At 37.2% G+C, this 26824-nt stretch overlaps 5 protein-coding genes across 17 annotated transcripts in view; 2 read left to right on the top strand and 3 right to left on the bottom strand.

Moving 5' to 3' along the window:
* The first annotated feature begins 577 nt into the window (after nt 1-577).
* On the top strand, nt 578-2592 carry si:ch73-234b20.5 (uncharacterized protein LOC449923 homolog). Its single transcript, XM_058412520.1, has 3 exons — nt 578-771; nt 1466-1627; nt 1794-2592. The coding sequence occupies exons 1-3, from the start codon at nt 769-771 to the stop codon at nt 1935-1937; spliced, it is 309 nt and encodes a 102-aa protein (XP_058268503.1). The 5' UTR covers nt 578-768; the 3' UTR covers nt 1938-2592.
* On the bottom strand, nt 2588-10527 carry hnrnpd (heterogeneous nuclear ribonucleoprotein D). 11 transcript variants are annotated; one of them, XR_009206907.1, is made up of 9 exons: nt 9873-10527; nt 8804-8972; nt 7717-7878; nt 7403-7534; nt 5994-6087; nt 5171-5323; nt 4278-4381; nt 3842-3943; nt 2588-3087 (listed from the first exon to the last, which is right to left on the bottom strand). XR_009206907.1 is itself a non-coding variant. In XM_058412507.1 (8 exons), exons 1-7 carry the CDS (start codon nt 10025-10027, stop codon nt 4314-4316), a joined length of 933 nt encoding a protein of 310 aa, XP_058268490.1. In that variant the 5' UTR covers nt 10028-10527; the 3' UTR covers nt 2588-3943; nt 4278-4313. The 11 variants fall into 11 exon arrangements, 7 of the variants coding, with proteins under 7 accessions (XP_058268490.1, XP_058268491.1, XP_058268495.1 ...); XR_009206906.1 differs by having other exon boundaries at nt 3842-4381; XR_009206908.1 differs by having other exon boundaries at nt 2588-3943; nt 5122-5323; nt 9873-10274.
* Nucleotides 10528-10682: 155 nt separating this feature from the next.
* hnrnpdl (heterogeneous nuclear ribonucleoprotein D-like) lies at nt 10683-14490 on the bottom strand. Of its 3 annotated transcripts, none has more exons than XM_058412517.1 (8): nt 14269-14490; nt 13497-13665; nt 13149-13310; nt 12872-13003; nt 12681-12780; nt 12396-12560; nt 12214-12313; nt 10683-11813 (listed from the first exon to the last, which is right to left on the bottom strand). In XM_058412517.1, exons 1-7 carry the CDS (start codon nt 14358-14360, stop codon nt 12243-12245), a joined length of 891 nt encoding a protein of 296 aa, XP_058268500.1. In that variant the 5' UTR covers nt 14361-14490; the 3' UTR covers nt 10683-11813; nt 12214-12242. The 3 variants fall into 3 exon arrangements, with proteins under 3 accessions (XP_058268500.1, XP_058268499.1, XP_058268498.1); XM_058412516.1 differs by having other exon boundaries at nt 10683-10978; nt 14269-14489; XM_058412515.1 differs by having other exon boundaries at nt 10683-12313.
* A 1335-nt stretch (nt 14491-15825) lies between these two features.
* enoph1 (enolase-phosphatase 1) lies at nt 15826-21789 on the top strand. The gene is made up of 6 exons (XM_058412518.1): nt 15826-16088; nt 16179-16280; nt 18101-18303; nt 18483-18615; nt 18708-18831; nt 20561-21789. The coding sequence occupies exons 1-6, from the start codon at nt 16005-16007 to the stop codon at nt 20698-20700; spliced, it is 786 nt and encodes a 261-aa protein (XP_058268501.1). The 5' UTR covers nt 15826-16004; the 3' UTR covers nt 20701-21789.
* Nucleotides 21790-22524: 735 nt separating this feature from the next.
* tmem150c (transmembrane protein 150C) overlaps nt 22525-26824 on the bottom strand; it is a 6231-nt gene continuing 1931 nt past the window's right edge. The window contains exons 2-8 of the mRNA XM_058412519.1: nt 26357-26450; nt 26037-26090; nt 25910-25942; nt 25743-25810; nt 24673-24800; nt 24310-24487; nt 22525-23201 (exon numbers count right to left, since the gene is read on the bottom strand). Of these exons, the coding sequence (XP_058268502.1) occupies nt 22993-23201; nt 24310-24487; nt 24673-24800; nt 25743-25810; nt 25910-25942; nt 26037-26090; nt 26357-26430 (744 nt within the window). The 5' untranslated portion in view covers nt 26431-26450 and the 3' untranslated portion in view covers nt 22525-22992. The remainder of the gene's footprint in view (nt 23202-24309; nt 24488-24672; nt 24801-25742; nt 25811-25909; nt 25943-26036; nt 26091-26356; nt 26451-26824) is intronic.

The raw sequence follows: 26824 nt of genomic DNA, 5'->3' as shown, positions 1-26824 counted from the left end.
ATATGCTCATAATGAACATCCCTTTAACACACTTAGTACTGTTTGCCTTTATCAAATAGTGACCATTTATAACCTCACTAAACATTTAAGATGGCTTTTGTAATACCTTGGACTACAAGTTGTCGCTTTGTCACTAAATGTTGTGTAACACACCACATTCAAAATTAAAAAGAGATTTGGTATTAAATTATGTAATGGTGCACTTTTGTGACTATGATAAATGACATGTTTTAATAGCTATAAGAATTTTCTTTTTACTGCTGGAAGGATCCTTTGCATGGATTATGTTGCAATGTTGCACCATATTCTCCACTTGAATAGTCCTTTACAAGTGGCAGAATGGAACACCTTGCTCTTTTATTACTTTTCACTTCTTTATTGCCTTTGTTTATAGTACTCTGATAAGGACAGTGGCCTTTGCCCAGTCATATGAGTAAAGTACATACACTACCTCAGGTGCTTGTGCAGCATATGCTAAGTCTGCTCCGAATGATTGACTGACTCATGGCCAGTAGGCAGCCTGCATTTATCTGGTAGTTGTTAATGTACACGCAACTCAGCCTGGGAGGGGTGGCCTTGTGTGCAAATGAGGTCTGAAGCCTTCCTGTCTGTTTGCTCAGACTTGCATTGTAGCGCTCAACAGCTTGGTGTAGAAACTATATCCTGTATCTGTTAAGCAATGGTAGAGAGTTTGTTATAAAACAAAGTTGGTGGAGGTAAGACCTTTCAAGCACAGAACGTTTGAACTGGCATCTGAGAAGTACGAATATGGTAAGTGAAATCGTTTCCTCATTCTGTTTGTCTTGTGATTGTGTACTTATTTGCTTAAGGTTAAAACCAACCTGGTAGTTCTGTGGATGGAACATGTCCTTAAAAATAGAGATAACAATATACAAAAACAACAGATATGTGAAAAATAAAGTACAAAAAGGTTACAAAAAGAAATTACAGTGGGAATTTAAAAAGCTTCCAAAATACTAAAGTCTATGTCATCACTCATTTAACAAATAGAGGAAGTTCATGGTCCGCTGAGGAGGGAAGTGAAATCAAAATGTCAGCAAGTTGTCAGCAAAGGAATTTTACAGCTTGCAAAACAACATTTTGAGCTCTGAGGCATATTTTTATTATTATTATTACTATTATTACTATTATTATTATTATTATTATTATTATTATTATTATTATTATTATTATTATTATGTTGAGTGGTCTGAGGCACATTACTTCTTATAATTGCGGTGTGTGAACTAAATTCTCCGCCAGAGATTGGCAATTTATAAAATACAGGCTGTACACTAATACTGATCAATGTCACAATGTCAAAATATATTATACTACAGTATATATATATATATATAGTATAATATATTTGCCCCATTACAATGCTGTACTTTAACATTAAGTAAAGATTAACTTTGAAGTTACCTATGACTGCCTTCATATTCTTTGGATACCCTCTATATAGGCTGAGCACAATGTACAACCAGATGGCTCCAGTAAGATTAATCAAGTTCAGGAGCAGGTCAATGATGTCAAAGTTATCCTCAAAGACAACATAAACAAAGTGTTGGAGAGGGGAGAGAGGCTAGATGACCTAATCGGGAAAACAGATGATCTGCAGGCAACTGTAAGTCATTAATTATGATTTATTCATTGATCCTGACTAAACAGCAAGACATAAATAATGTATCTTTGATGATTCTTTAAAAAAGTCTCAATAACTATGTTACCTCCATTACGCCATTATTTTCACTTACACTATTTTCTTCTTTAATGCATGCGCCCTCGATCAGGCTGACTCATTTCAAAGGACTTCTGCACGGGTTTCCAGAAAGTATTGGTGGAAAAATATCAAAATGATGATCATAATTGGAGTGGTTGTGTTCATCATTGTTTTGCTCATCATTCTTCTGGCAACTGGAGTCATTCCCTCATAACACACAAACACACACACACCATACACTTCTTTCCTGCATCGACTGTAGTTAAGTGGAAATTGGGTCATAGCCTATATTTATGCTGTTTTTGTTATCTGTCCTTTGAGAGACAACACATTCAGAGCAATGTCATGTGAATATGATGCAAAATGTTTACTGTATAAAAAATATTATCCGATAAATGGTGAACTGAAGCACTAGAGTTGAAAGGGTTGATTCGCTTGAGATAATCAATTAACATTTCATTCTTAGTGTTTACAAGACTGACACTAATTTAAAATCCAGCCTCCTCTGGACCTTTGAAACCATATAGTGGTTGTAGTTTATATAACAAATGAGTAAATAGGTACATTTTTCTGAAGGGTAAGCCTAGAGAAGGAAGTAGGTTTATGATTGTGTTTAGTATTTTGAACTCCATGTGTCCTATTTATGGTCCAACCTTTGTTTTTGGATGTTGTAATGGTATTGGTTTGTATTTCATAGTATTCCATTAATTATGATTTTCCCTTCTGCCTCCAACATTGAACATTCTACAGAAAATGAAATGTATAACCTTAATTATCTCACATGATGTTTTTAATTAGCATGTAAATACTGAACACTGTACAAATGAGACTGCTCATAATAATAAAGAGACTCTGTGGCATGCATTGAATTCAGGGTTGATACATTTTATTTCATTCATAGTATCACTAAATGATTTAAACGATTTTAAACGATTAAACTGATTCTGTAGCAAAACACTCCTAAGCCTAAAAAAAATATATATATATCAACTTACGGCCACTTCTACTCATCAACTTCAACTAATAAATACTGCTGAAATTTAGAACTGAACTAATGACCCAGGAGTACAATGCTTGCAAATAATGGACTGACAAACTCTACTAATATAAACTAGCATATCAACACAAAACAAGAAATGATTTCGACTAGAGAAAGCGTGTTATACTGAGTCTGAGGACAAGTTAAATGTTCATCAGAAATATCCACCTTCATCAGGCAGCTCATAAAGACAAAGCATACTGTACATGGCCAGTAGCTGTAGTTAAAGTGAAGAAAAGGTTTTTGTCATTAACACTCCTTAATAAACATCTGCCTTGACTCAAAGATGTTTGCTTCAGATGTTATCTTCCAAAAATATCTCCACCTGAAAGACAGAAAATAAAAATATTAATTAATTTCATAAACAAACACTGGTAGGTATCTTGTTTCTCGAGAAAAAAAAAAAAAACTTTACTTAATTCATTTTTAAAATGCAATAATCTAGAAATACTGGTTAAAAAATTATATGATATAAAAATCCCCAAATACATTAAAGTTAAGTAATAATAAATTTAAGCCCAGACACAAAATATGAAGCCTTTAATTATTGAAAAATCACAATAACATTTCAGGCAAATTTCTCAGGTTTGAAAAGATTAAAAAAAAGAGAATTTGTTAGATGAAATTAACAAACTTCTTCCACCGCTGTCATTAAAACACACAATACAAATATGAAAATTAATATGAAAATTCTCCAACGTAGTGGCGTCCAAGTACAAACCAGGTTTTAGCTCATGGACTACTGGCTATTACTGCTACACGAGCTATAAATAAAGAAAAGCAAGCATTACATGTAAGATTAAAAGTGCATATATTAACACTGGAAAATCCAGAGAAGGCTGTATCCTTTGAAAAGTAAACAGTTATTTTTTTCAGTGTTGTCATATTTAACCATTACCTGTAAAAAATGACATTACGAAATTACAGAAATATGTTGTATTACATAAAACAAATGCCATGAATTTTAAACAGAATGTAAAAAAAAAGCAAGGATAAAAGTTCGGTGTATCCGTTATGTGTTTTCTGGGTTTATTTTTTTTTTTTTGACAATTCATAGACAGGATGTTGGAAGACCATACCAAATGGGAGCATTCGAGAGCGTACGCCTCTCGTACCCTGTCCGCATTGAGCGGGCCTGAGAGAATCGGGAGGTCAGCTCATGGCCTGCAAGGAAGTCCCCGCTGGCAGGTACAAACAAGGTCAGAGTTAGGAGACAACATTCTTCTTTTGTGCGTTTTCGTTGCAAATCCTTATTTTCTCGTACCCATTTAGCAGTACTGTACCTGTTAACTTTTTTTACTGTTACAAAAAGGCAAGAAACAGCCAAAAGCCAGCTGTTACATTATTGCCAAAAGACTGAAGTCTCTATGTTAACCACTACAGTAAAGCACTCCAGGGTGCTGTGAAAAACTTTAAAGAAAAACAAAAATTAAGCAAAATACATTACATATGATGGTTAATGTAGCATAAGTTAATGGCTAAGGATGGCTTGGGTTAAGTAATGCAACTGCATACCTGTATGTATGTTTTGAAGTTTATGCTTGTAGTATGCTAGTATGGCTTGTAACTGTTTTGATGGCCACCTCGCCTTGGAGATTTGCCGTAACCACTCTGCTGGTCTGCAGGTTAAGCAGAGAACACAGGAGGAAGAAAACAGTGGCTATTAAATGTATAGGAACATGGCAGGATAATAATAGCTTACAGCCAAAACGTAAAACATTTTATTTCATATATATAATATATAATATATATATATATATATATATATATATATATATATATATATATATATATATATATATATATATATATATAGATAGATAGATATAGATAGATATATATAGATAGATAGATCCACATACCATCTGAATTGTACTTTATTAATCCAGTTTAGATTAGCCAATTAATTAGAAAATAACTTGTAATTAATATGTTAATTGCATTCAATACTTACGTTACACTGTATTTCAAATATAACATTTTCTGCAAATATTGGAGGAGACAAAAAATTTTGGGAGTAAACTGGATGAATTTTTAAAAATAGTTTATTTTCTTCTAAAAGTGGCCATTGGCTGGTGGTCATTTCTCCACTGACCTACAGATGTACATTTTTAAACTCTTGTTGAAGGCTCTCAAGGCACTTGTGACAAATGAGTTGTGAAGGTAAGACATCCCTTTCCCATTCCACATAGCACCACATCTCATACAATAAATATCTACATTTTATCTTAGGTTAAAGCAAAGACAGACAAAAACAAAAAAAAAAACAAAAACACGAATGGTCTAAACATCTATGCTTAAAGCTTAGGTAATTTAGTGTACAGTTGTCATTACATAAGTATCAAAAAAACTTTCATACATTATTTTCTTAGAGTTTTTGCAGCGTTTTCACAAACAGCATTACATACTGCTGTAGTCACCATAGCCGTAGTAGTTGTAACCCGAGTAATCATAGCCCCCGTATCCACCATAGCCTTGATTGTTGTAGCCATAGTTTCCATAATTTCCATATCCTTGATTCCAGTAGTTTCCGTACCCTTGGTTCCAATTTTGATTAGGCCCTGAAATGGAGAACCACAAACTGTCAATATACCACATTTCAAACAATAACAAGAAACATTTTTATGTTAAGAAATTCTGCAGTCTGGGACAGTGCAGTTATTAAAATTAAAAATTAATTTGGCTGTTTTGGCCTTCAACTCCCCACTTGATGTGATGTGTTGATTTTTCACTTGAAAAATGTGAAATATTATTGATTTTATTTCTGTTATCCAGCAATATAGATAGTTGCCACAGCGGATATTTTTCTTAATCATTCACTATTCAGTACAAATCTTGCTTGAAATTTGGCAAGAGCACAGACAGTATGGCAAGCCTTCTGCCAGATGGCATTTCTTTTATTATTAACTTTACAATTTGCCAAATCATTTATTGCAGTGCTCTAAATATTTTTTGCATGACTTAGGAGGAATGTATGACATTTAAACACAATCTAAGTAGACTCATTTGCTTTGACAGTCTTTGTCCCCAAAGTCATGACTGATCAGTAATAAGTGGCTGAAGCTTGTAATTTTCACCAGAATATGTGTCATGTTCTCACAGTGCACAGTTTTTCACCCTACTGAAAATGAATAGGAATAGAATTTTAGATGCCAATGTCAATCCAGCATTTGTGTTCCTTTAGATCAGTGTGCCAAAAGATGCTAAAACTGCATCTACAATTGCACTCACCTCCTCTCCCACGACCTCGGGAGGAGAAACCACCTCTTCCACCCCACTGCTGCTGCTGGTACTGCTCCTTTGACATGGCCACTTTGACTTCACACTATGTAAAAGCAAGTGCATACAAGCATTAACATTTGCATTAAAGGCTTCATAACACTTTTTGACCTGATTACTGGTGATTTTAATAAACATATTTAACAGCCACAATGCATGCAATGGCATTTCAAAGTCGTTAAAGTTAAAGAAATCTACTGGGATATCAAAAAGAAACTATAAATTTTACAATACAAATATGTACACTGATCAGGCATAACATTATGAGCAGTGACAGGTGAGGTGAATAAAACTAATGATCTCCTCATCATGGCCCCTGTTAGTGGGTGGGATTTATCAGGCAGCATGTGAACATTTTGTCCTCAAAGTTGATGTGTTAGAAGCAGGAAATATGAGCAAGTGTAATTCGAGCAACTTTGACAACTGCCAAATTGTGATGGACGACTGGATCAGAGCATCTCCAAAACTGCAGCTCTTATGAGGTGTTCCCGTCTGCAGTGGTCAGTATCAACAGTGGTCAAAGAAATGGTCCAAGAAATGATCCGATCCAACAGACGAGCTACTGTTGCTAACATTGATGAAGTTAATGCTGGTTCTGATAGAAAGGTGTCAGAATACACAGTGCATCAGTTTGTGGCGTATGGGGCTGCATAGTTGCAGACCAGTCAGGGTGCCCATGCTGACCCCTATGCACCACCGAAAGCGGCAACAACACGTGAGCATTAGAACTGGACCATGGAGCAATAGAAGAAGATGACCTGGTCTGATGAATCATGTTTTCTTTTACATCATGTGGATGGCAGGGTGCATGTGCGTCGCTTACAAGAGGGAACACATGGCACCAGGATGCACTATGGGAAAAAAGCAAGCTGGTGAAGGCAGTGTCATGCTTTGGGCAATTTTCTGCTGGAAAACCTTGGGTCCTGCCATCCATGTGGATGTTACTTTGACATGAACCACCTACCTAAGCACTGTTGCAGACCATGTACACCTTTTCATGGAAATGGTATTCCATGATGACTGTGGCCTCTTTCAGCACCATGGACCAAGGCACAAAGCAAAAATGGTTCAGAAATGGTTTGATGAGCACAACAACGAGTTTGAGGTGTTGACTTCAAATTCCCCAGATCACAATCCAATCCAGCATCTGTGGGATGTGCTGAACATACAAATCCATGATCCATGTCAGATACCACAGCACACCTTCAGAGATCTAGTGGAGTCCATTCGTTGATGGGTCAGGGCTGTTTTGGCAGCAAAACGGGGACCAGCACAATATTAGGCAGGTGGTCATAATGTTATGCCTGATCAGTGTACATGCAGTACATATCAACGGTATACCAAGTGCCTTTATGCTATACCTTGCTTAGACCAATATTATGGTACTTCTTTTCCATGATTTTCTTCACTGGTTCCTCCTCTTTGAAGGTGATGAAACAGAATCCTCGCCTTTTATTTGTTTTGTTTTCCATTGGCAACTCAATGGACTCCACCTGACAACAGACAACACCAAACCTTACCATCAGTTAAAAACCAAATATAATTATAACATTGAGTTAAAGATGCTTAATTCATTCAAAAAAATAATTTCCCAATCATTACCCAAACTGACGAGACTAAAACATGTGTACTAAATAAAAAAATCTATTGGTGTTTGAAGATCATTTTTACACACCTCTCCAAAAGCATGAAAGTACTCTCTGATCTTCTCTTCGGGAGTGTCTGGTGAAATGCCGCCAACAAAGATCTTCTTCACAGGTTCCTTGGACTTCATGGCTTTTGCTTTTTTTGGGTCAATCACTTTTCCATTAAGTTTGTGTTCTTTTTGCTGAATAACCTGCAAACATTAGGTGACATAACATCATTACTACTTACTGAATGCGAGCTTAGATAAAGAGAAAACGGGTTCTACTGTAAATAAGAACAATATGTAAATAATAGCTAAAACAACAGGAAGTGTTTAGAATTGGAAGTACTAGAAATTGCCGCCCCCAACACTGCAGAATTTAAACAGTGTCAAATAGAGTGCTTAACTAAATTCTCTAATCTGACTTGTAAGAAGTTGTTGATTAATTTTCTATGGCAGCAGAACGAACAACAGTGCTGGCACGGGTTTATTTTCATGTACTCATTCTAATACATTAGAATTTCTACAGCACCAACTCATTCAGATATACTAATATGCTGTGGCTCCGCATTATTTAATAATAAGCGAATTTAAAATACATAATTTTTTTTCTTTGTTATTTAACAAAGAATAACATCTAATTGCTGTTATAATGAAGTGTTTTGTAAGGACATGTTTAACATGAACTAAACGAATGTCTGGTGTCAGTAATGGTCCGAGGGTTTTCTGCCATAGGAAGGGACAACAGACTTTATGCTTTCCAGATTCTCTGTAACATGGGAAGCTGCGTTTTGTTGGTTTATTAACTTCAAGTGACAGAAAACAAAGATAGGACCAACCATTTATAGATGCTATAAGTGTTAACAAAAACTGATTTACCTGGGGGATATTCCACAACATTAACTGTAACCATAAACGGCTACAAAGTACATGTCTAATATCAGGAATAAGAGGAATAAATCATTTCAGGCAAGCTGTTAGAAGCTTTGATTGGTAACAGCCCTCTGCTCTGCGTCATTCATTTATCATCATTTTTCATATAACAGTTGTGTTTTATTCTTTATATACTATGGGTCTACAATGCAGTGGCGCTCCAGGAGCTGTACAGAAAAGGCCCCATAGTGAAGATCACTACCTTTTCCACACTCTCAGCGTCTTTAAACAGTACGAAGCCGAAGCCTCTGGATCGCCCGGTCATAGGATCCAGCTTTAAAGTGCAGTCTACAACCTCCCCAAACTTGGCGAAGTAATCTTTCAAGTCCTTCTTCGTCGTGTCCCAGCTCAGGCCTCCAACAAACATTTTCCTGCGGGACAGAAAGATGCGTGTTAAATATGTTCAAAGTAAAAGGACTGTATGGAGGTCATTATCTCGAGGTTATTCTCCTTTCAGATGACTGCATTCAAAATACTTTAGGAAAACGTCTAGTGGTGCCTGAAATGCCTGTGTCCCTAGTTTGCATAGCACCAATGACATTAAAATAAGAAGGCCTCTAATTAAGAAAGACATGGAAGGGGAATTAGAGCTCTGTATATTATATCAAATAATCTCACCTTACTTTTAACCAGACACCAAAACCTTGGCATAGAGGCGTTCTAGCTAGTTTATTAGGTGCTACATTATTGTATTGACGTGATGTATCATGAAAATTAGATTAGTATTATATTATTTTTAACAAACGACACAAAAGGTCTGAGATATTTTGTTATATCTCTCTGCTATAACAGTCTGGGATGTTAGCTATATAGCTAAGGCCTCGCAGCTTGCATTCAACATTTTTTTTATGGCTACCCATGGTAGTGTGTGGTGTTCTTGTTAAAAACGACTTAAAAGCAAAAACAAACTTCCAAAACCGCGGTTGTCAAGTAGTTAATGCTGGTTTTAAAATGGCTAAAGAAATAAATTGTGTTAACTAGCCGGCTTCGCGTTACCGGTGGCTAGCTTAGCCAGAAACGTCATCAGTTTGATCCAAATGAAAGCCTACCAACACTGGAAAGATACCGAGCAACGTTATATTGCTGCTTGTGATAAGGTGTAAAGAAATAAATATATATATATAATGACCTGAAAGAAATAGTAAATCACTGTGATTGCCACAAGCGCCAAGTTAACATACACTGTATATCCAATCAGCTAAGATACGGCGCTATTTCGGCTAGCTTTCTAGCTAAACATCAGGCGTTTCTTCGGAGTCTCATCCATTTACCCTTCATCTTCCTCGTTTTTACTCGCATCGATCTTCGACCCTTCGCTTTCTCCTGGTCCTCCATCACTGACCGCCTGTATCTGTCCTTCCACACTCGCCTCTCCGTCTTCCTCCATCTTCATAGCAGGATCCTCTCCGATGAACTGCTCCTCCATTTTTTCCCCCCGTCTCTATCACTCGGAGTTGATGCTAGCGACTTTCACTCACAGATGGCCGAGATCCAGCGTAAAATTTCAAGGAGGGCGCAAAAGGCACCGGGTTTCAGTTTCGGGAAAATAAATAAATAAATCCCAAAGCAGTTTTTAAATCGATTTATTTAGATCCCAACTACAAGGAGACCGTCTTGTACTTTTGTTGCCGCACAACAGTTTTCTGGCACAAAATGGAGGCAAATGGAGCAAGAGTTCATGAACGTCAAAACAACGCCTCATTTATGCAGCCTTTTTACATTTTTATAAAAACAAACAAAAAAAACAAAAACAAAGTAAAATACTCAGTCGGGTTTGACATGGGGTGATTTTCAATAAGCTTTACATTTTATTTATTTATTTAATATGGGGAGGGGTGTTAAAGTGTCCCTGTAAAGGTACCCTGTAGAGTACCCTCTTTTACCTAGGTGTATGTAACCTACCTGTAGAGCTTTATTCCACTTACAGTCAATTCAATGTATTCTATATGCAGTTAAACAAACCATCTCTCTATTGATACATTTCCTTATCTCTCTCATTAACAGGTATCGAGTCATCTATAGCCGAAGACCTTAAAAAAATCCATAAGTCCTCCTTTAGCAGAAAACACACCACACAATCATGTTTTTGTACCCCAATTTTAATTTTCCATTTATCCAAAACTGAAAAAAAATTAAGACAAAAAGGACACTTTCCAAATCAGAATCTAAGTGTACACAATCAGCACAAAACTCTCAGGATCTACTTCAACAAAGCACAGGATAAGAAACTTGGAAACGATATTTACAAGGTCCTGCCGTGAATGTCTTCATCAGAGGACAGTGAAACAAAAGTATTTTAAAATCAAGACGCTCTTTGATTAAGAAGAACAGGGTATCCTTGAGCTGCCTCCAGGGTACGAAAGCTCAGTCGGCCCACCTAAAAGAGACGAGATGAGACGTTAACTATTTTGTGGAGGCTGGAATCTCACTGAAAAAGACCACCTCCATGTTTCAGTTTAACTTCGTGAGCTGTTGACTTTAAGCTATTAATATCACCATTCGAGACTAAAGATCATATGTAGTTAATGTTACTAAAACATGTTTATAGCCAGTGAAACCCTTAGCTCCACTGAGCTGGTGGGCAATCTCACCAAAAAGGAGTATACCCATGCCTGTCTTAACAAATTTAAGGTAATTTCAAATTTAAGGTAACAGCAAATGACACCTTGATCATGGCTTGCCTGTTAGCTTTTTATGGCTTCATTGAAAGGTTTACATATGATCTTTATCATCTATGTCTTAAGGAAAAGGTCTGAGGTGTACCATTTGAAGTTCTCTATGGACTCTAAAAAAAAGCAAGCATTATGAGTTTTATGCAATTTATGGGGTGGGGGAACCATTTTAGACGAAATAACGAAACCAAAAAATCTGAAAAAACAAACAAAAAATAAACACTGAAGCTCCAGAACTGAAATACAAGAACACTAAAATAAAAAGGAGAATACAAACAGCAAGGTTAACAATCACTTTAGGGTTCACTGTTAAATACCTGTAAAAAATCCATTTTACACTGTTAAACAAAACCTTGAAAAATTAAGGGAAAACGAGAGATCTCCTGTTTAACGTTTGCTCTTTAACGCTGGTACAGGAAATTTGAAGAGACCATACCACAGGACAGCGTTTTCTCGTGCATGCCGTGCTCTCTGCCCGCTATGTGCGACGCCCAGAGAATTTCGTGGTCAGGTGACACACGGCCTGCAATGAAGTCCCCGCTGGCAGGTACAAACAAGGTATAATAATCAGAATTAGGAAAAGAACGGAAAATCAGGAGAGGTGCCCTTACTCTGTACCCTTTAGCAGTACTTTACCTGTTAGAATTGCTATCAACTTTATGTTAATTCCATATGATCACCTGTTAAAAAGCAAGGAGAAAAGCGGGAAAATCTGCAGAAAAACTCTTACGTTTTTCTGGAGAGATTTTTTCTTTTAAAAAAACAAGACAACAGTGTGCAAGCATTAGCAATTAAAGATCTATAGACATATCCCCAAACTTTCAAGCAAAATGTGGTGCATGAAAATGCACACCAATCTGTTTTAGGATAGTCAACATTGTCTATTGATCTTTAAAGTTTGTAGATAATGCCAAATGAAAGGCTTGGATTAGAACCTTACCATAAATTCTGGCAGGTCAGGTCATTTCATCAATATGGCTGGTAGTTGTTCTGATGATTTCCACCCTCCCGAGGAACCTTGCCATAGTTGCTCTGTTGACCTTTAAATAAAAAAAGTTGATTAGATTAAAGCTCACTAGAATTGTAGCATTTTCAACATGGATACAAAATTTGATGACTTACCATTGTAATCATCATAGCCTTGTCCATAGCCATAATTTTGGTAGTTGTAGCCTGAATAGTCATACCCAGAGTAATCATTATAGCCCTGGCTGTAGCCATTGCCATAGCCTCCATAATTCTGTCCATAGTAGCCACCATAGCCTTGATTGTAGCCTTGACTTGGTCCTGCAAAACAGAGTTGGAAAGAAACAAAGTTGTGCATTTACAAAAGAAAACTAATAAGCAAAACTGTACCACTATTTTTTTTTTTTTTTTTTACAGCTCTTAAACCTAACACATACATACCTCCTCTTCCACGACCCCTGAATCCTCCTCTTCCCCCCCGGTCATTTCTGTTCTGCTGCTGTCTGTAGACCTCTTTAGGCTGGGCAACTTTAATTTCACACTAAAACAACAAAGAATGGGGAAAACATTGTTTAAAAACATGCCAGATGTCAACAAAAACAACAACAAAAAAACAGCTGTACTAAACATACCTTTCCTGCTCCAACGTTGTGGTATCTATTCTCCAAAAGCTTCTTAACGGGTTCTTCATCAACGTATGTTACAAAGCAGAACCCTCGCCTCTCGTTTGTGTTGCTGTCCACAGGAAGTTCAATATTTTCAATCTGTAATGAGAAGATGGAGAAAAGGTTACTATTTGGTAACAACCGTATACATGTCTAGTAAAGGTCCTTTTTAGTCATTAGACTTGACTCAAGTGCAACACTGATGCCAAAAAAAAAAGAAAAAAAAAAAAATCATACGACTTACATCTCCAAAGGATCCAAAATATTCCCGGATTTGTTCCTCTGATGTTTCTGGACGAAGACCTCCAACAAAGACTTTTTTGGGAGGCTCCTTCCCCTTCATGGCTTTGGCTCGCTTCGGATCAATCAGTTTACCATCCAGTTTGTGCTCCTTCAGCTCCAGAACCTGAAAACAAGGTCACGTATTTTAAATGTAAAAAATCATTTTCCCAAGACGTAAAAAAACCCCAAAAACTTTAAACCAGTCTGGGAGATATTACTAAGGCAGACATGCTTTATTTCACAGGAGCCCCAATTAAACGTGCATTTCATCTCAAATATTTACAGTGATGTGTGTGTGTGGTGCACTCACTCTGTCGACACTCTCTGCATCTTTGAACAACACAAACCCAAAACCTCTGGACCGGCCGGTCATCGGGTCTGTTTTGATGGTGCAGTCCAGGACCTCTCCAAACTTAGACAGGTAGTCTTTAAGGTCTTGCTTGCTGGTGTCCCAGCTCAGACCACCGATAAACATCTTCCTGTAAATTAAAAAAATATATATATATTTATTTTAAGTAAATTATAAAAAAAAATATAATATCTGAAAAATAATATCGGAAAAATCTGAACGTTAGAACTTAAAAACCCGTTTAATAGTTTAGATCTTCAGCAGGAGTGTGTATTTATTATGCATACAGAATTAGCGCAAGGAGCCATGAAGCCGAGCTAACTACCGGTGGAAATTGATCAGTATAGTTTAGCAACATATAAACCGACGTGAAAGCAGATATGTAACTTGGCCAAGAGAGACAAAAAGCATAAAAGACTTAAAATCAGTTAGCAAGCTAATGCAAATGTGTTAGAGTCTATGGAGCTAGCGCGTTAACATGCACGCCACGTTTGAATTTTCTGCACCCGCTAGCTTAGCTGCAGGGAGACAAACTGCGTAGAACTGCGCATCTTCATCCTTGATCACTTATTAATGAAACACAATATTATTAATGTTGACATTCTGAAACCAGCCGCACCACCGGAAATAACCTAAACACAACGAAATGTTACATTAGCTGCTAAGCTTAGCGATGTTCGCTAGCGCAGCCGAAGCGCTCTTGGGCCTGTCCTGGCCTAGCAGCGCCACTCACCCATCATCCTGCTGATTTTTGCTGGCGTTTATTTTGGATCCCTCTGGACACTCATCTGTGCTGAAGTCGGTCTGCTCGTGTTCTGCCTGCATTTTGCGCTAAGGTAATCCGGTACCGCGGTCTGTGTGGATCAGCGTGACCGTTTCTGAAAACGTGAACGACACAACGGACAAACACAAACACCCTGACCCGTTTACTAAAATGGCGGACGGTGACGCAATGACGCAATCAGAGAGGGCGGTCGAAAAGGGGCGGGGTGTGGGCAGAAAAGAGGGCGGGACATCAACATACACGCCACACACAAACACAGGCATACACGCATTTCTATGTATTAGTATAATTTAAATTACTTACTAATTATTCAAGTAATAATGTTGGTTGAGTCGACTTGAATTTATTACACAAATGCCATCGATTAACAAAATATGAGTGGTGAATATCAAATGTGGGTAATAACGACGTTTATTCCCTCAAAGTTTACCGTTGAAATAACTCTATAATAAAATGACTAAGCTTCATGTGGTAATATTAAAATATATTTTATATATAATTGATTTATTTAGTCCGCGTTTGTTGGCTTTAATTCAGATTATATACTTTTTATTTTGCCATCGACTATCTGACGTTTTACGGAAGCCATTAAGTGCCAAAAATGCCACAATTCAGCAAACCCGGCAGACCATCTCGCTGATCGACATGCGGTAGCCGTTGCGGAAACACAAATTAACTGATCTTCAAGCTATTATCTACCGGAAGTCCTTTGGGTGAATGATGTTTAAATCGGATCCTAAACCCGTGTAGGCCACAGGCTATGGCTTAGAGTTGCCAGATTGTCATTAGTAAACGTTAAAATCCATCTTTGTAGTATGCAAAAGAAGGCATGCCAATACACTTTCTGTTAGTATCATAACATATATAATATAATGTAATTGGAAGCAGCAGGTAGGGTTGTAACCTCACAGCAACATTGTCCCCAGTTTGCCAGTGAGCCTGGTTTACTGTTAATGCAGAGTTTGTGTCCATGTGTGTTTCCTGCAGGTTCTTGGCCAATATATGCCAATAAGTGGATTTCCTTTAGGTGTGGACGAGTGTGTAAATGTGTGTGTGCATGGAAGACAAATGGCGTCACATGCATGGAGTTTTCTCTTCTGTATGACATCAGATCCATTGCCACCCCGGCCTAGATAAAGTGCATACTGAAAAAAAACATTAGAGATAGATTAAAAAATACTTCAAGCTAAAAAATAAGCTTAAGTTTAAAAAAAAAATGTATTCAATTAAATTACATAGATTAATAAATAAATGTAATTCAAATCAATCAATACCACTGATCCTTTATGGCCAGTAGACCTTATGTTTACATACTGTATATTTTGTGTAAATTAGTCTACTACTACAACTATTCCTCTAAACATAATTTTCTTTATTGATAAGTCTCAAATTATTACAGTTAACACTATAAGACAGTTATTGTATCAGGTATAATAATGTGATTTAACATTAACTAGTTGAATATGAACACAGCATTAGTTATTATTAAAGGGGATTGTATTTGAAGTTACCTGGCAACCCGTTGACTGAGCCATGTGTTAGCACCTAGCTAGCTGGTTAGAGTGTAATTCCTTATCAACCGTTTTTGCTTCAGTGATCGGCTTTATATAGCCCTCCGTTTTGTATACATATCTGTTACCGTAAAGTGTCGTGACGAGACTGTCGTTGTCCATTTGACAAGAAAAATGGCAACGATTTCAGTTCCTGAGAACGTTAGCGTTTTCCTGCTGGACATTGAAGGAACCACGACTCCCATCACGTTTGTAAAGGTAGGAATGCTTGTGGATTCTTTGATAAAACTTGCGAGCAGCAGTGAAACCGTATGGTTATGTTTTGACCTACGTTTATTTTCCATGCAGGATGTTTTATTTCCGTATATCAAGGAGCACTTGGAAGAGTACCTGGGTGCGCACTGGGAGGAGGATGAGTGCAAGCAGGATGTCCAGCTCCTCAAGAAACAGGTCAGTTACTGCAGCATGGATTTACATTCACATACTGCTCTGGTTATTAGTTGCACTTTCATTTCATTGGCCCTATTATAAGGTATAAGTTAATTATAAGGTATAATTTAATGCAGCACATTATGATGCTGTGCATATTTTGTCTCTGTCAATCAATGAAACGACAGTCTCCATATAGATAGATAGATAGATAGATATACTTTATTGATCCCATGAGGGAAATTCTTGTTACATCAGCTTAGACAGTTACAAGATACAACACACACAAAAATATAAAATGCAAAAATCTTATATTTATATATATATATATATATATATATATATTGCCAAAAGTTTTGGGACGTCTGCCTTTACATGCACATGAATGTAATATGGAGTTGGCTCGCCATTTGCAGCTATAACAGCTTCAGCTCTTCTGGGAAGGCTTTCCACAAGGTTTAGGAGTGTGTTTATGGGAAACGCATTTGTGAGATCAGGCACTTATGCTGAATGTGAAGGCCTGCCTCGCAGTCTCCACTCTAATTCATCCCAGAGGTGTTCTATCAGGTTGAGGTCAGGCCAGTCAAGTTCCCCCACACCAAACTCACAACTCACTCATCCATGTTTTTATGGACCTTGCTTTGTTCTCTTTTTTGTGTAACACACACAAAAAAGAGAAACCTTAAATATAGAATACAATAAGTTAAATTTAATGTAGCAGTGCAGATATGAAGCACAGTTGTGGATTTAACCATATTTACAATTCTGGCATTTGGAAGACGCTCTTATCCAGAGCGACATACAAAAGTGCTTTAAGTCTCTATCATTGAATACATTAACATTGATTCAGTAGGTTACAGACTTAGGATACCATTAGCCTAAAATTGGTGTTTTTATTAATTTTTTTAAAAACAACATATAACAATACATAAACAGGGAAAGATAAGAGCTAGTTTAAGTGCTTCAGGAAAAGGTAGGTCTTAAGACGTCGTTTGAAGACAGTCAGAGACTCTGCTGTACGGACATCTAGGGGAAGTTCATTCCACCACCTCGGTGCCAGAACAGAGAAGAGTCTAGATGAATACCTACCTTTTGCCCTGAGAGATTGTGGGACCAGTCGGGCAGTGCTAGTGGATCGGAGGGAGCGAGGTGCAGTTCGAGGAGTATTTACATCACAATTAGAATTTTTACATTGTCACATTAACTGAGTATTAGGTAAAAGAGCAAAACCTTCTACTTTGAACCCAGGTGTGTCTTTTAGCAAAGGTCAGCTGGTTAGCTCACATCATGGCGTCATGTTAAAGCATGCTTTATCATTATGGCTGTGCATTGCAGATTCTGTGGTATCATAAACAACACATAATTGTACAGAAGGAATAACATGCCCGAATTGAGCTAAATATATTTTTAAAAGTAGCTGATCTAAGAGTGCTGGTTAAAGGGAAATTGGCAGAGTGCAAACTGCTCGATGCCCATGAACATGGTGAATATTGGGGCTTTTCCCACAGACACAGATGACTGGTTAAAAAAATATACATGCATACATATGTATGGGGACACAGCCAAGTTTGAGGCTCAAAAATACATTAAAAAAAATAAATGCCTTAAATAAAGAAGTTTAACAAATACAAAATCTATAAAAATCTACTACTCCAGAATCCTTTTTCAAATTATTGACTAAATTGCCATCTTACTGTGTCACACTCTTATTTTCTTCCCTGATGTATGCACTATAGCTTTATTAAGTTAGTATTAGGTAGTAATATTAGTAGGCTGTTGTATTGAGGTTTGTCACCTGATTCAGCCATATCTCATTGGAACATATGGATTTTTTTTTCCAGACTGAGGAAGACTTAAAGCAGAATAGAGCATGCCCAGTCCACGCCGTAGACCAGACTGTTCACACGGATGAAGAGAAGGCAATCCGGGAGGTGGTGGATAGCGTCCTGTGGCAGATGGCCGCAGACAGAAAGACCACTGCTCTCAAGCAGCTGCAAGGCCACATGTGGAGAGCAGCTTATGTTTCAGGGAAGATTAAAGGCGAGTAAGTACGGAGGAGCTTTTCATTCTTTGAAGCACCTTTTACATAAATGAATGAGGTGAACCAATAAAAAATATTACATTACATTTTCATGACCTAACAACTTTTCTTTTTTGCATGTTGATTCATATAAGTGGATTGAGTTGCCTCTACTGGACTTATGTGTTTGTGTTCTGACACAGAGTATATCAGGATGTGGTTCCAGCTATAAGAAGATGGAGGCAATATGGTCTTAAAATCTACATTTATTCTTCTGGAAGCATAGAAGCCCAGAAGCTACTCTTTGGCTATTCAATTGAAGGAGATCTATTAGATGTAAGTTCAGTTTTGGCTGCTTTCATATGATATGTGATTGCGGTTTATGGTAGGTTGTTGTATTTAAGCGTCTTTCTAAATGTCCCTTGCAGCTATTTGACGGTCACTTTGACACCAACATTGGTGCCAAAGTGGAGAGTAAAAGCTATGAAAAGATTGCAGAGAGGATTGGCTGCTCCCCAGAAGACATTATGTTCTTAACAGATGTCACACGAGGTGGGTGCAAAATTTTCAGAAGGCTGCTTATTTCTCATTTCCTAATGAGTTTGGATAAACACCGCATTCAGAGTGCATTTTAAAATAATGATAAATGCCAAGGTCTATTTTATACAAAATTCTTGTTTTAGCAATATGAGGGCTTTTGAACTGTGAATTCTTGAAATTTGGTACAGTGATCCCGTGGAAAAGAGGGTGGGGCTGTGGTCTCTGGTCTGTAAAAACATGTGTCATTCAGAAGTTAAGACTCTCTGATAGTAACTAAATCTTTGTCCAGTCGTACTGTTTACATCGGCTTAACATTAGCCAAGTCATTCACATAGACACAAATAGTGGTATTTCCACCCACTGTATAATCCGCATTTAGATCTATTTGCAAATACTGCTACGGCATCCATTTATTGGATTCTTATTACGTGCATTAGAATAATCAAACATTCTTAAAACTAATAATGATGGTAAGTGAGTTCAGATCACTTTATTATCACGTTTTATGTTTGTTATGAAAAGGCATTCTGATCAATTGACCAGTAGACTGGGAGCAACTGCATTATTCTGGAAAAAATAACTTTAAAAAAAAAAAATGGTGATGGAATGAGATCTATTCTATTGGATATAACACACATTTTCCAAATCTCCAGGTTTTCTGGATGGATTTGCTTTGAAGTAATACAACATTAGCACACGATACTGCAATGTCTCATAAATGAAAATGTTTCACTTGTCTATGAGTATATTAGGAATCGCCCTTTTAGCCAACAATATGGAACGTGATGCATACACAGATATTAATTAATATAGAGTCTCCTCTAAAAGTATTGGAACAGCAAGAGCAATGTTTGTTTTTGCTATACACAGAAGGATGAATGAGATGATAGAATTTCACTTATCTAGATGTTTATATATATATATAAATGATGAGTTAAGCATGTGTTTTGGAATATAAACAGATCCTTTCTTTCTCCACACTTTGACCTTTCTGTCTGGGTTAATTTTGGTTCTCAAACGTTTGTGGCTAATCTCTGTATTTCATTCATCATACTCTAAGTGCTGATGAGTGCTTTGCATCCTGTGATATGGCCTCTGTATTTCTGCCCTCAAACTCTTCTTCAACTGCAGATGGTGATAGCTTTTCCCATGCCCTGTGGAGATTGCTGTTGAAATTACTGACTGTTGTTTTTGTCACCTATTCGATGCATGGTTGTTAATAAATCACTGGTTTATTCCCAGCCCCCCCATGTTGCATAGGCTGTGCCCAATCCTTATGTAATGGCTGTTATAGATTTTCCTTCTTTTATCAGCTTCAGAATGGCTTGCTTTTCTCCCATAGATATCTCTCTGGTCTTTATGTTGGTTTATCCTGTTCAACAACTGCAGTCTTCGCAAGTGAAAACCAGGACTCAAACCAAGAGTAGATATTCAGAGCTATTAATTTAAACATCTTTTGATCAATTGAAAAGTGAGTGGGTCCAAATAAAAGATGCCAGATAAAAGTTGGTTGGCACATCTAGATGTAATTATCAGGAAATTAAACCTGAAATTCCAATTGATCATCTGATAGTGATGGAAGAATTGGCTCTCCCATTCCAATAGTTTCAGAGAGTATTTTATATTATATTGCAGATCTGCTGTTAGCCCTGCCTAAAGGACTGTATCATATGAAAGTCTGAATGCAGCTGCACTTATGTGAAAAGATTAACAATCAACACTCAATCTTTTCACCTTGCAGAAGCAAAAGCAGCAGAGGATGCTGGAGTCAACGTGGCCCTGGTTGTGCGACCAGGCAACATGGAGCTGACCGAAGAGGAGAGGAACCATTATAGAACCATCACAACATTTAGCCTGCTGGAACTCACCAAAAGCGCTTAACAGATAAGGACAGAACAGTGTCAGCACTCCTCAAGTGGACTTTAGCAAACGACTAGGCTGACACTGGATCACAAATTTGTAGCTTGTTACTTGTGGGGTTTGGGGAGGGGATGTGATGCAGCAAGTGCCAAGTGCATTGTAGTTGTACCTAATTAAACTTCAGGTGCTTGCATATGTTTTTTTTTTTTTATTTTAATTTCATTTTTAAACAAAACACAATGAAGTTGGTTTGTAATATTGCCATTCAGTTTGAATGTTTATTGTGCTATGAAACCACATTGATGTAATTTAAGTTATTAATTATGAATTCATTTTCACTGTAATTGTACCTTTTCCTCCATCCAGTAAACGTACGTCAAACTCAAATGTTATTTCAAATACCTTTTATGTAAAACCATTATTGCAAAGAACAATTGTGCGATGTAGGAATGCAACATTTAGGTATACCCCAAAGGTTTCACTTAAGAACTAGAATGTAGAGAGTAGACAACGTATAAAGGAACGAAACCTTTAAAAAAAAAAAGGATTTCTCAAACTCAAACTCTCAAACTGTGGACAATATTGCCAATATTTCATTAAGTATGTGTTTTAAACATTATTTATCACTACAGAAAATTGAAGCAAATGGAGCAAAATCTCATAAATGCATCTCATTTTCATTGACATGCATTCATTGTAAATTGTGACCAGTTGACAATACTGATAAAGAAGATAACAGTGCTTAGCCAGTGTTTTAAATATTACTACAATAGCTGAATCGCTGGTAGTTCAGGAGTTAAGGTTCTGTATAAGTGAGCTAAAGGTCATTTTGCACGGTAATTTGTATATGACTTTGGAGGAAAATATCAGGTCATTGCAATTTGAACACCTTTTGAGGGAAAACATCAGTGTCAAACTGTGGTAGAGTCTCACTACCTAAGACTTGAATCACAGTAAATACACTATATTGCCAAACATTTTGGGACACCCCTCCAAGTCACTGAATGAAAGGTGTTGTTTTTTAGGGGTTGGGTTTGGTCCCTTAGTTCCAGTGAAAGGAACTCTTAATGCTTCAGCTTCATACCAAGACATTTATTTTTTTTTTTTATGCTCCCAACTTTGTGGGAACAGTTTGGGGATGACCCCTTCCTGTTCCAACATGACTGCACACCAGTGCACAAAGCAAGGTCCATAAAGACATGGATGCGTGAGTTTGGTGTGGAGGAGTTTGACTGAGTTCTGACCTCTTTGGGGTGAATTAGAGCGGAGCCTTCTTGTCCAACATCGTGCCTGGCCTCACAAATGCACTTCTAGTGAAATGGTCAAAAATTCCCATAAACACACTCCTAAACCTTGTGGAAAGCCTTCCCAGAAGAGTTGAAGCTATTATAGCTGCAAAGGGGAGGGACAACTCCATATTACATTCATGTGCATGTAAAGGCAGACGTCCCAGTTTTGACCTGGCTCGCAGTCTCCGCTCAAATTCATCCCAAAGGTGTTCTATCAGGTTGAGGTCAGGACTCTGTGCAGTTCCTCCACACCAAACTCACTCATCCATGTCTTTATGGATATTTTATTTGTACACTGGTGCGCAGTCATGTTGGAACAGGAAGGGGTCATCCCCAAACTGTTCCCCCAAAGTTGGGAGCATGAAATTGTCCAGAATGTCTTGGTATGAAGCTGAAGCATTAAGAGTTCCTTTCACTGGAACTAAGGGGCCGAGACCAACACCTGAATTCAATCATTTGAATGGGTGTCCCAAAACATTTGGCAATATAGTGTAGCTTCATTATGGTATGATTAATAGCATACTGTTTTAATGATTCATGTCAAAGATATGCCACATTTTCATTATTACTTTTTATTTGAAGTTGATATAAAATGTGAAAACAACTAATATTCTTTAAAACTGTATACTTAAAACTCATTTTCAGACATGGACCTACTTTTACATTTAGACTTATTCTCTTGTAATTGACCTAATATCCGTTCCGAGTAATACAAATGTTGTCTAGTCACATATCTAATAATATGTACCTACAGTATCTATATACTCATCCATGTAAAACACGTCATGGCACCTGTAATACAAAAACTTGATTGGGCACAGACATGACGTCTGTTTGTGCTTTTCAAAAACATTTTTTTGTAGTAGTAGTCTACCTGTGAGAAAGAAACTTACTTCTTCACAGATCACTGCAGAGATATTACATTCAACAGACATGCATTATTATTATTATTATTATTATTATTGAAAGTAATAAATGATGGAAGTTGTAGTAATTCTGCTATAGTAACAGAACTGGAAGAGTCTTATAGCTGGTCTGATTGGTACTCTGAAACCTCAGAGAAGCTCTCTGACAGGCTCATTGGAGGCTCCTGGTCATCGCTGCACACAATCTCGAAGTGATAATGACGGAACTCGATAGCAAAAGTGCCCAGGAATCCCAAGAAGAACATGACCAGTGCCCACTGTGCTCGGGCGGCATGCATGTGCAGGCGCTGGGCCATTAGAGCAAAGTCTGGTAAAGTGTCAAGATCAGAACATGGGTAAATTGATCTAATTGATACAGCAAGCAGTTAGTATGATATAGCCCTTGAGAGCAGAGTTACTGTTGTCTGTAAACTGGAACTGTTTTATACTACAGTTTTTTTAAATCAGTGATATGCTTTTTAACCACTTACAGGCCCTGCAAAAATATTGGAATGACGAGGGCAATTCTATCGTTTTTGCTATGCACTGAACACATATGTGTTTGAGATCTAAAGATGCATATGGGACAATAAATCGGAAAAATTCAGCTTTTATTTTTTGATATTCCCCAAAGACAGCTCTCTGGTCTTGTTCACAGTTAAAAACCAGGGCTCAAGACATTCAGAGTTAGTAACTGTGTAATTGATAGTCTAACAGGGCACACCAAAAAGAAACACCTCTCAGTCACATTTCAATATTTATGATCACTTTAAAATGGGTGGGAAGTTGTTTACCACATCTCAAAGTAAATGATCTGAGATTCTGATTTATTGTCTCATAATGAGCCTTTGTTCTCAAACCCAAATGTTTTCGGTTTAATAGCAAAATCACTTGAATTTGGCCTTGTCGTTCCAATACTTTTGGAGGGTACTGTGCATTTACGTTTAATAATGTGGAATGTTTGTAAGACAAGATAACAATAGTTGTGAAGAGTCTCTCCTTTAACTCTTTTGTGACGTTCATAAAATAAAAACATGCAGCTTGTGATACATGACTTACCCATGGTTGAAAAAATACTTAACATTGCCCTTCCGTAAATGTTAAATAAATGTCTACTTAATAAAGCATAACCATATAAACAGTTCTAATGTATATTTTTCTTTGATTAAGTAACATGTAAATCTGTTTATAATCAACCTTAGATGGAAACATCACATGACCATGTAAATGAGTTGTTATAGAAAAAGCGCATTAATATAAACATGTGATGTGTATTACTATTAAAGTAAATTAATCACACCATAATATAAACCTGCGATTTACACTGCTGTTATAGAAAATTAATCGACAACTTGATTCGAAGATTAATTTTTAAATACTCACATTCTGCTTGTCTGATTTACTTATTGTGTGTATATTAGACATGTGAAGGATACAAAGCAGCATGCAGAAAGTGACTGCTCCAGACAACAGGAAGCGGGGTATGCCAGCTCGTCTGCCTTCGTTCCTCAAGTTGACCTTCAGAGTCATGAATGACTGGACCCAACAAAACAATGTGCCTAGACCAAAGGTCATGGATGTGCCAATATTATGGAGCTCCTCATCATTTGACAACTAGATAACAAATAAAGAACAAAATTGATCACTTATCTAAAAAATATTAAGACTACACAGTAATAAAGCCACTGAAATGAGTATGACGAATAGATATTTAACTTGATTTAAACAAACAGAACATATAGACACAGACAAAACAGTCACCTAGATTTAACGGATTGGACAGATAACCCATTCCATACCTGGAAATTCCCAACCAACGTCATACCAAAGCAGGCCAATGACAGAGCTACCAAACTGATGATGTTGAGCCAGGGTTTGCGTACCCGTGGCTTCAGCTGCAAGTATCTGAGGACCCCAAGGATGAAGCCTGGCAATATAAAATGGTTATATTAAAACTAAATGTACAGTTGAGGGAAGCAACATTTCTTAGCTTCAGAAGACCTTCTCTTTCATGAATATATTCTAAATACTAAGAAATGCAGCCTGCATTTCCATTTTGTACAGTGAACTGGTATAACCTTGCTGAACCTTGCAACAGCCCACAATCTGTACAAGTAGGATGATGGTGGTGGAAAGGCAAAGGCGTGAGTACCTATATTAAAATATTAGTTACCTAAATTGAAATTGTTCTAGTTCATTTAGCATATATGTTTCATTATTTACACAAATTATATATGTAAACAAAATTCTGTATGTACATTATATGGCCAACATAATGTAGATATTTGACCATCATACCCATATATACCCATTCCAAAACCTTGGGCGTTACCACAGGTTCAGTCCACACCTTTGCTGTTAAGACAGCTTTGATTTCAGAAGGTCACTTCACTGATTTGTGCCCATTCATCCACTTATTGAGGTCAGGGTCTGATCTCAGGTGAGAAGAGATGGTACACAGTCGGTGTTACAGTTTATTTCAAAGGTGTTCAGTGAAATGGAGATCGGCCCACCCCAATACTTCCTCATCAACCCATGGCAAACCACCTCACAAGGGAATGTCATGATTTAAGGGTTTAGACCCTTTATTTCCAGTGAAGGGAAATGTTAATGCTACAGCATACAAAGACATACATATGTCTGACCCACATATGTCTGTGATTTTTAGGCATTCACATACTTTTGGATATATAGAACATGGTGTTTCTAAGATATTGTCCTATTAAATTAAAGAAAATGAATTTGCCAGATAACAATGATTAACTGGTTATCTATTTAATTAAATCTGTTAAATCTATTAAACATATTCATAACACTAGTATCCATGTATTTTTTCACAAGATGACAGTGTTCAGATCATTACTCTTACCCACAAAGGCTGCCATGTTCATGACTTGGCTAAAAACACAGCTGGCTGGTGGGGCATCACCTGCAATGCTAAAAGATAGAAAAAGTAGTAAGGCAAGCTTCCTATTAGAAGGGGATCCAAAACCTAGTCTTGCGAGCATATCAGTTATATGATATATCATATGATACCTTATATATGGAGGAGACTTTGAAACTGATCTCCTGTGAAAAAAACAAATCTATTTGAAGCAGATGGATACTGTAACATGACATTATGATATTATGATTCAAGATAAAAGAAGAACGTTAGACTTACTTATATTCAGAGCTTAGTGGTGTGATTTTGTCATCCTCCACTGCTATGAAATAGCTGTTTTCAATATATAAAAGAAAAATTTACCTTCATCATTCCCTCAAATCTTAAGTCAGTTATTTTCAGTCCATTAACACAGACAGGCAGTCAGCAAAAGGACTGCAGTATTACAGTGTAACGCACAGCAAAGTGTAACACATCATACAGAATCAACCTCACAGTATCCATACATCAAATGACAGTGCATTATATGTAACCTCGAAACTAGATAAACCATTAGCCCAGTAAAGCCACAAAGAGATCAAACTGTTTCAGATACTCACACAACCCATAAGCCTGCTGCTGTGAAGAATGAAAACATAACAGGTAGAAATGTCCAGGGGCTGCACTTTCTCATGGCTCTTAATCAAATTTGTCCTAAAAGAAAGCAGATGATAAAACTGTAGCTGAATAAAACCCTTCCAACATTCTTAATGCATATGCTGAGCCTCAAGATCCAAGGCCTTCTTTCTTTCAGAGTAGGATCAGTATGAAAAGACAAAAAGAAAGAAATTGCAAGGATGGTAGTGTCTACGAGATTTGCATTTCTTACGAAGCTGTTGTTGCATTGATCTACTTGCATTGGTGACTTTCTTATTAAACAGCAAATCCAAAATTTTGGAAATGTTTACTTTTCTTATAACCACAGCACAAATTAGAAAGCCTGTAAAGACAAATTCAGCACCGGACCGGTGGACAGCTCCTATCCCACCAGACCACAGCATTTTCTCACTGGACTTAAATCTAGTTCT

This window comes from Hemibagrus wyckioides, linkage group LG16, assembly GCF_019097595.1.
Source record: "Hemibagrus wyckioides isolate EC202008001 linkage group LG16, SWU_Hwy_1.0, whole genome shotgun sequence".
Lineage (NCBI taxonomy): Eukaryota > Metazoa > Chordata > Actinopteri > Siluriformes > Bagridae > Hemibagrus > Hemibagrus wyckioides.
This window is presented reverse-complemented; position numbering and strand designations above follow the sequence as displayed.

Coding starts and splice junctions, on each gene's coding strand:
- si:ch73-234b20.5 (XM_058412520.1), top strand. Junction 1,628..1,793: donor CAGATGATCTGCAGGCAACT/GTAAGTCATTAA, acceptor GCCCTCGATCAG/GCTGACTCATTTCAAAGGAC.
- hnrnpdl (XM_058412515.1), bottom strand. CDS start 14,360: ATGCAGGCAGAACACGAGCAGACCGACTTCAGCACAGATGAGTGTCCA. Junction 12,561..12,680: donor CAGGGGTCGTGGAAGAGGAG/GTATGTATGTGT, acceptor TCTGTTTTGCAG/GACCAAGTCAAGGCTACAAT. Junction 12,314..12,395: donor AGGCTATGATGATTACAATG/GTAAGTCATCAA, acceptor TTTTATTTAAAG/GTCAACAGAGCAACTATGGC.
- hnrnpd (XM_058412509.1), bottom strand. CDS start 10,027: ATGGAGGAGCAGTTCATCGGAGAGGATCCTGCTATGAAGATGGAGGAA. Junction 7,879..8,803: donor ACGCTGAGAGTGTGGAAAAG/GTAGTGATCTTC, acceptor TAATGTTTGCAG/GTTATTCAGCAAAAAGAACA. Junction 7,535..7,716: donor ACTTTCATGCTTTTGGAGAG/GTGTGTAAAAAT, acceptor GTCTGTTGTCAG/GTGGAGTCCATTGAGTTGCC.
- enoph1 (XM_058412518.1), top strand. CDS start 16,005: ATGGCAACGATTTCAGTTCCTGAGAACGTTAGCGTTTTCCTGCTGGAC. Junction 18,304..18,482: donor TCAGGGAAGATTAAAGGCGA/GTAAGTACGGAG, acceptor GTTCTGACACAG/AGTATATCAGGATGTGGTTC. Junction 18,832..20,560: donor CTTAACAGATGTCACACGAG/GTGGGTGCAAAA, acceptor TTCACCTTGCAG/AAGCAAAAGCAGCAGAGGAT.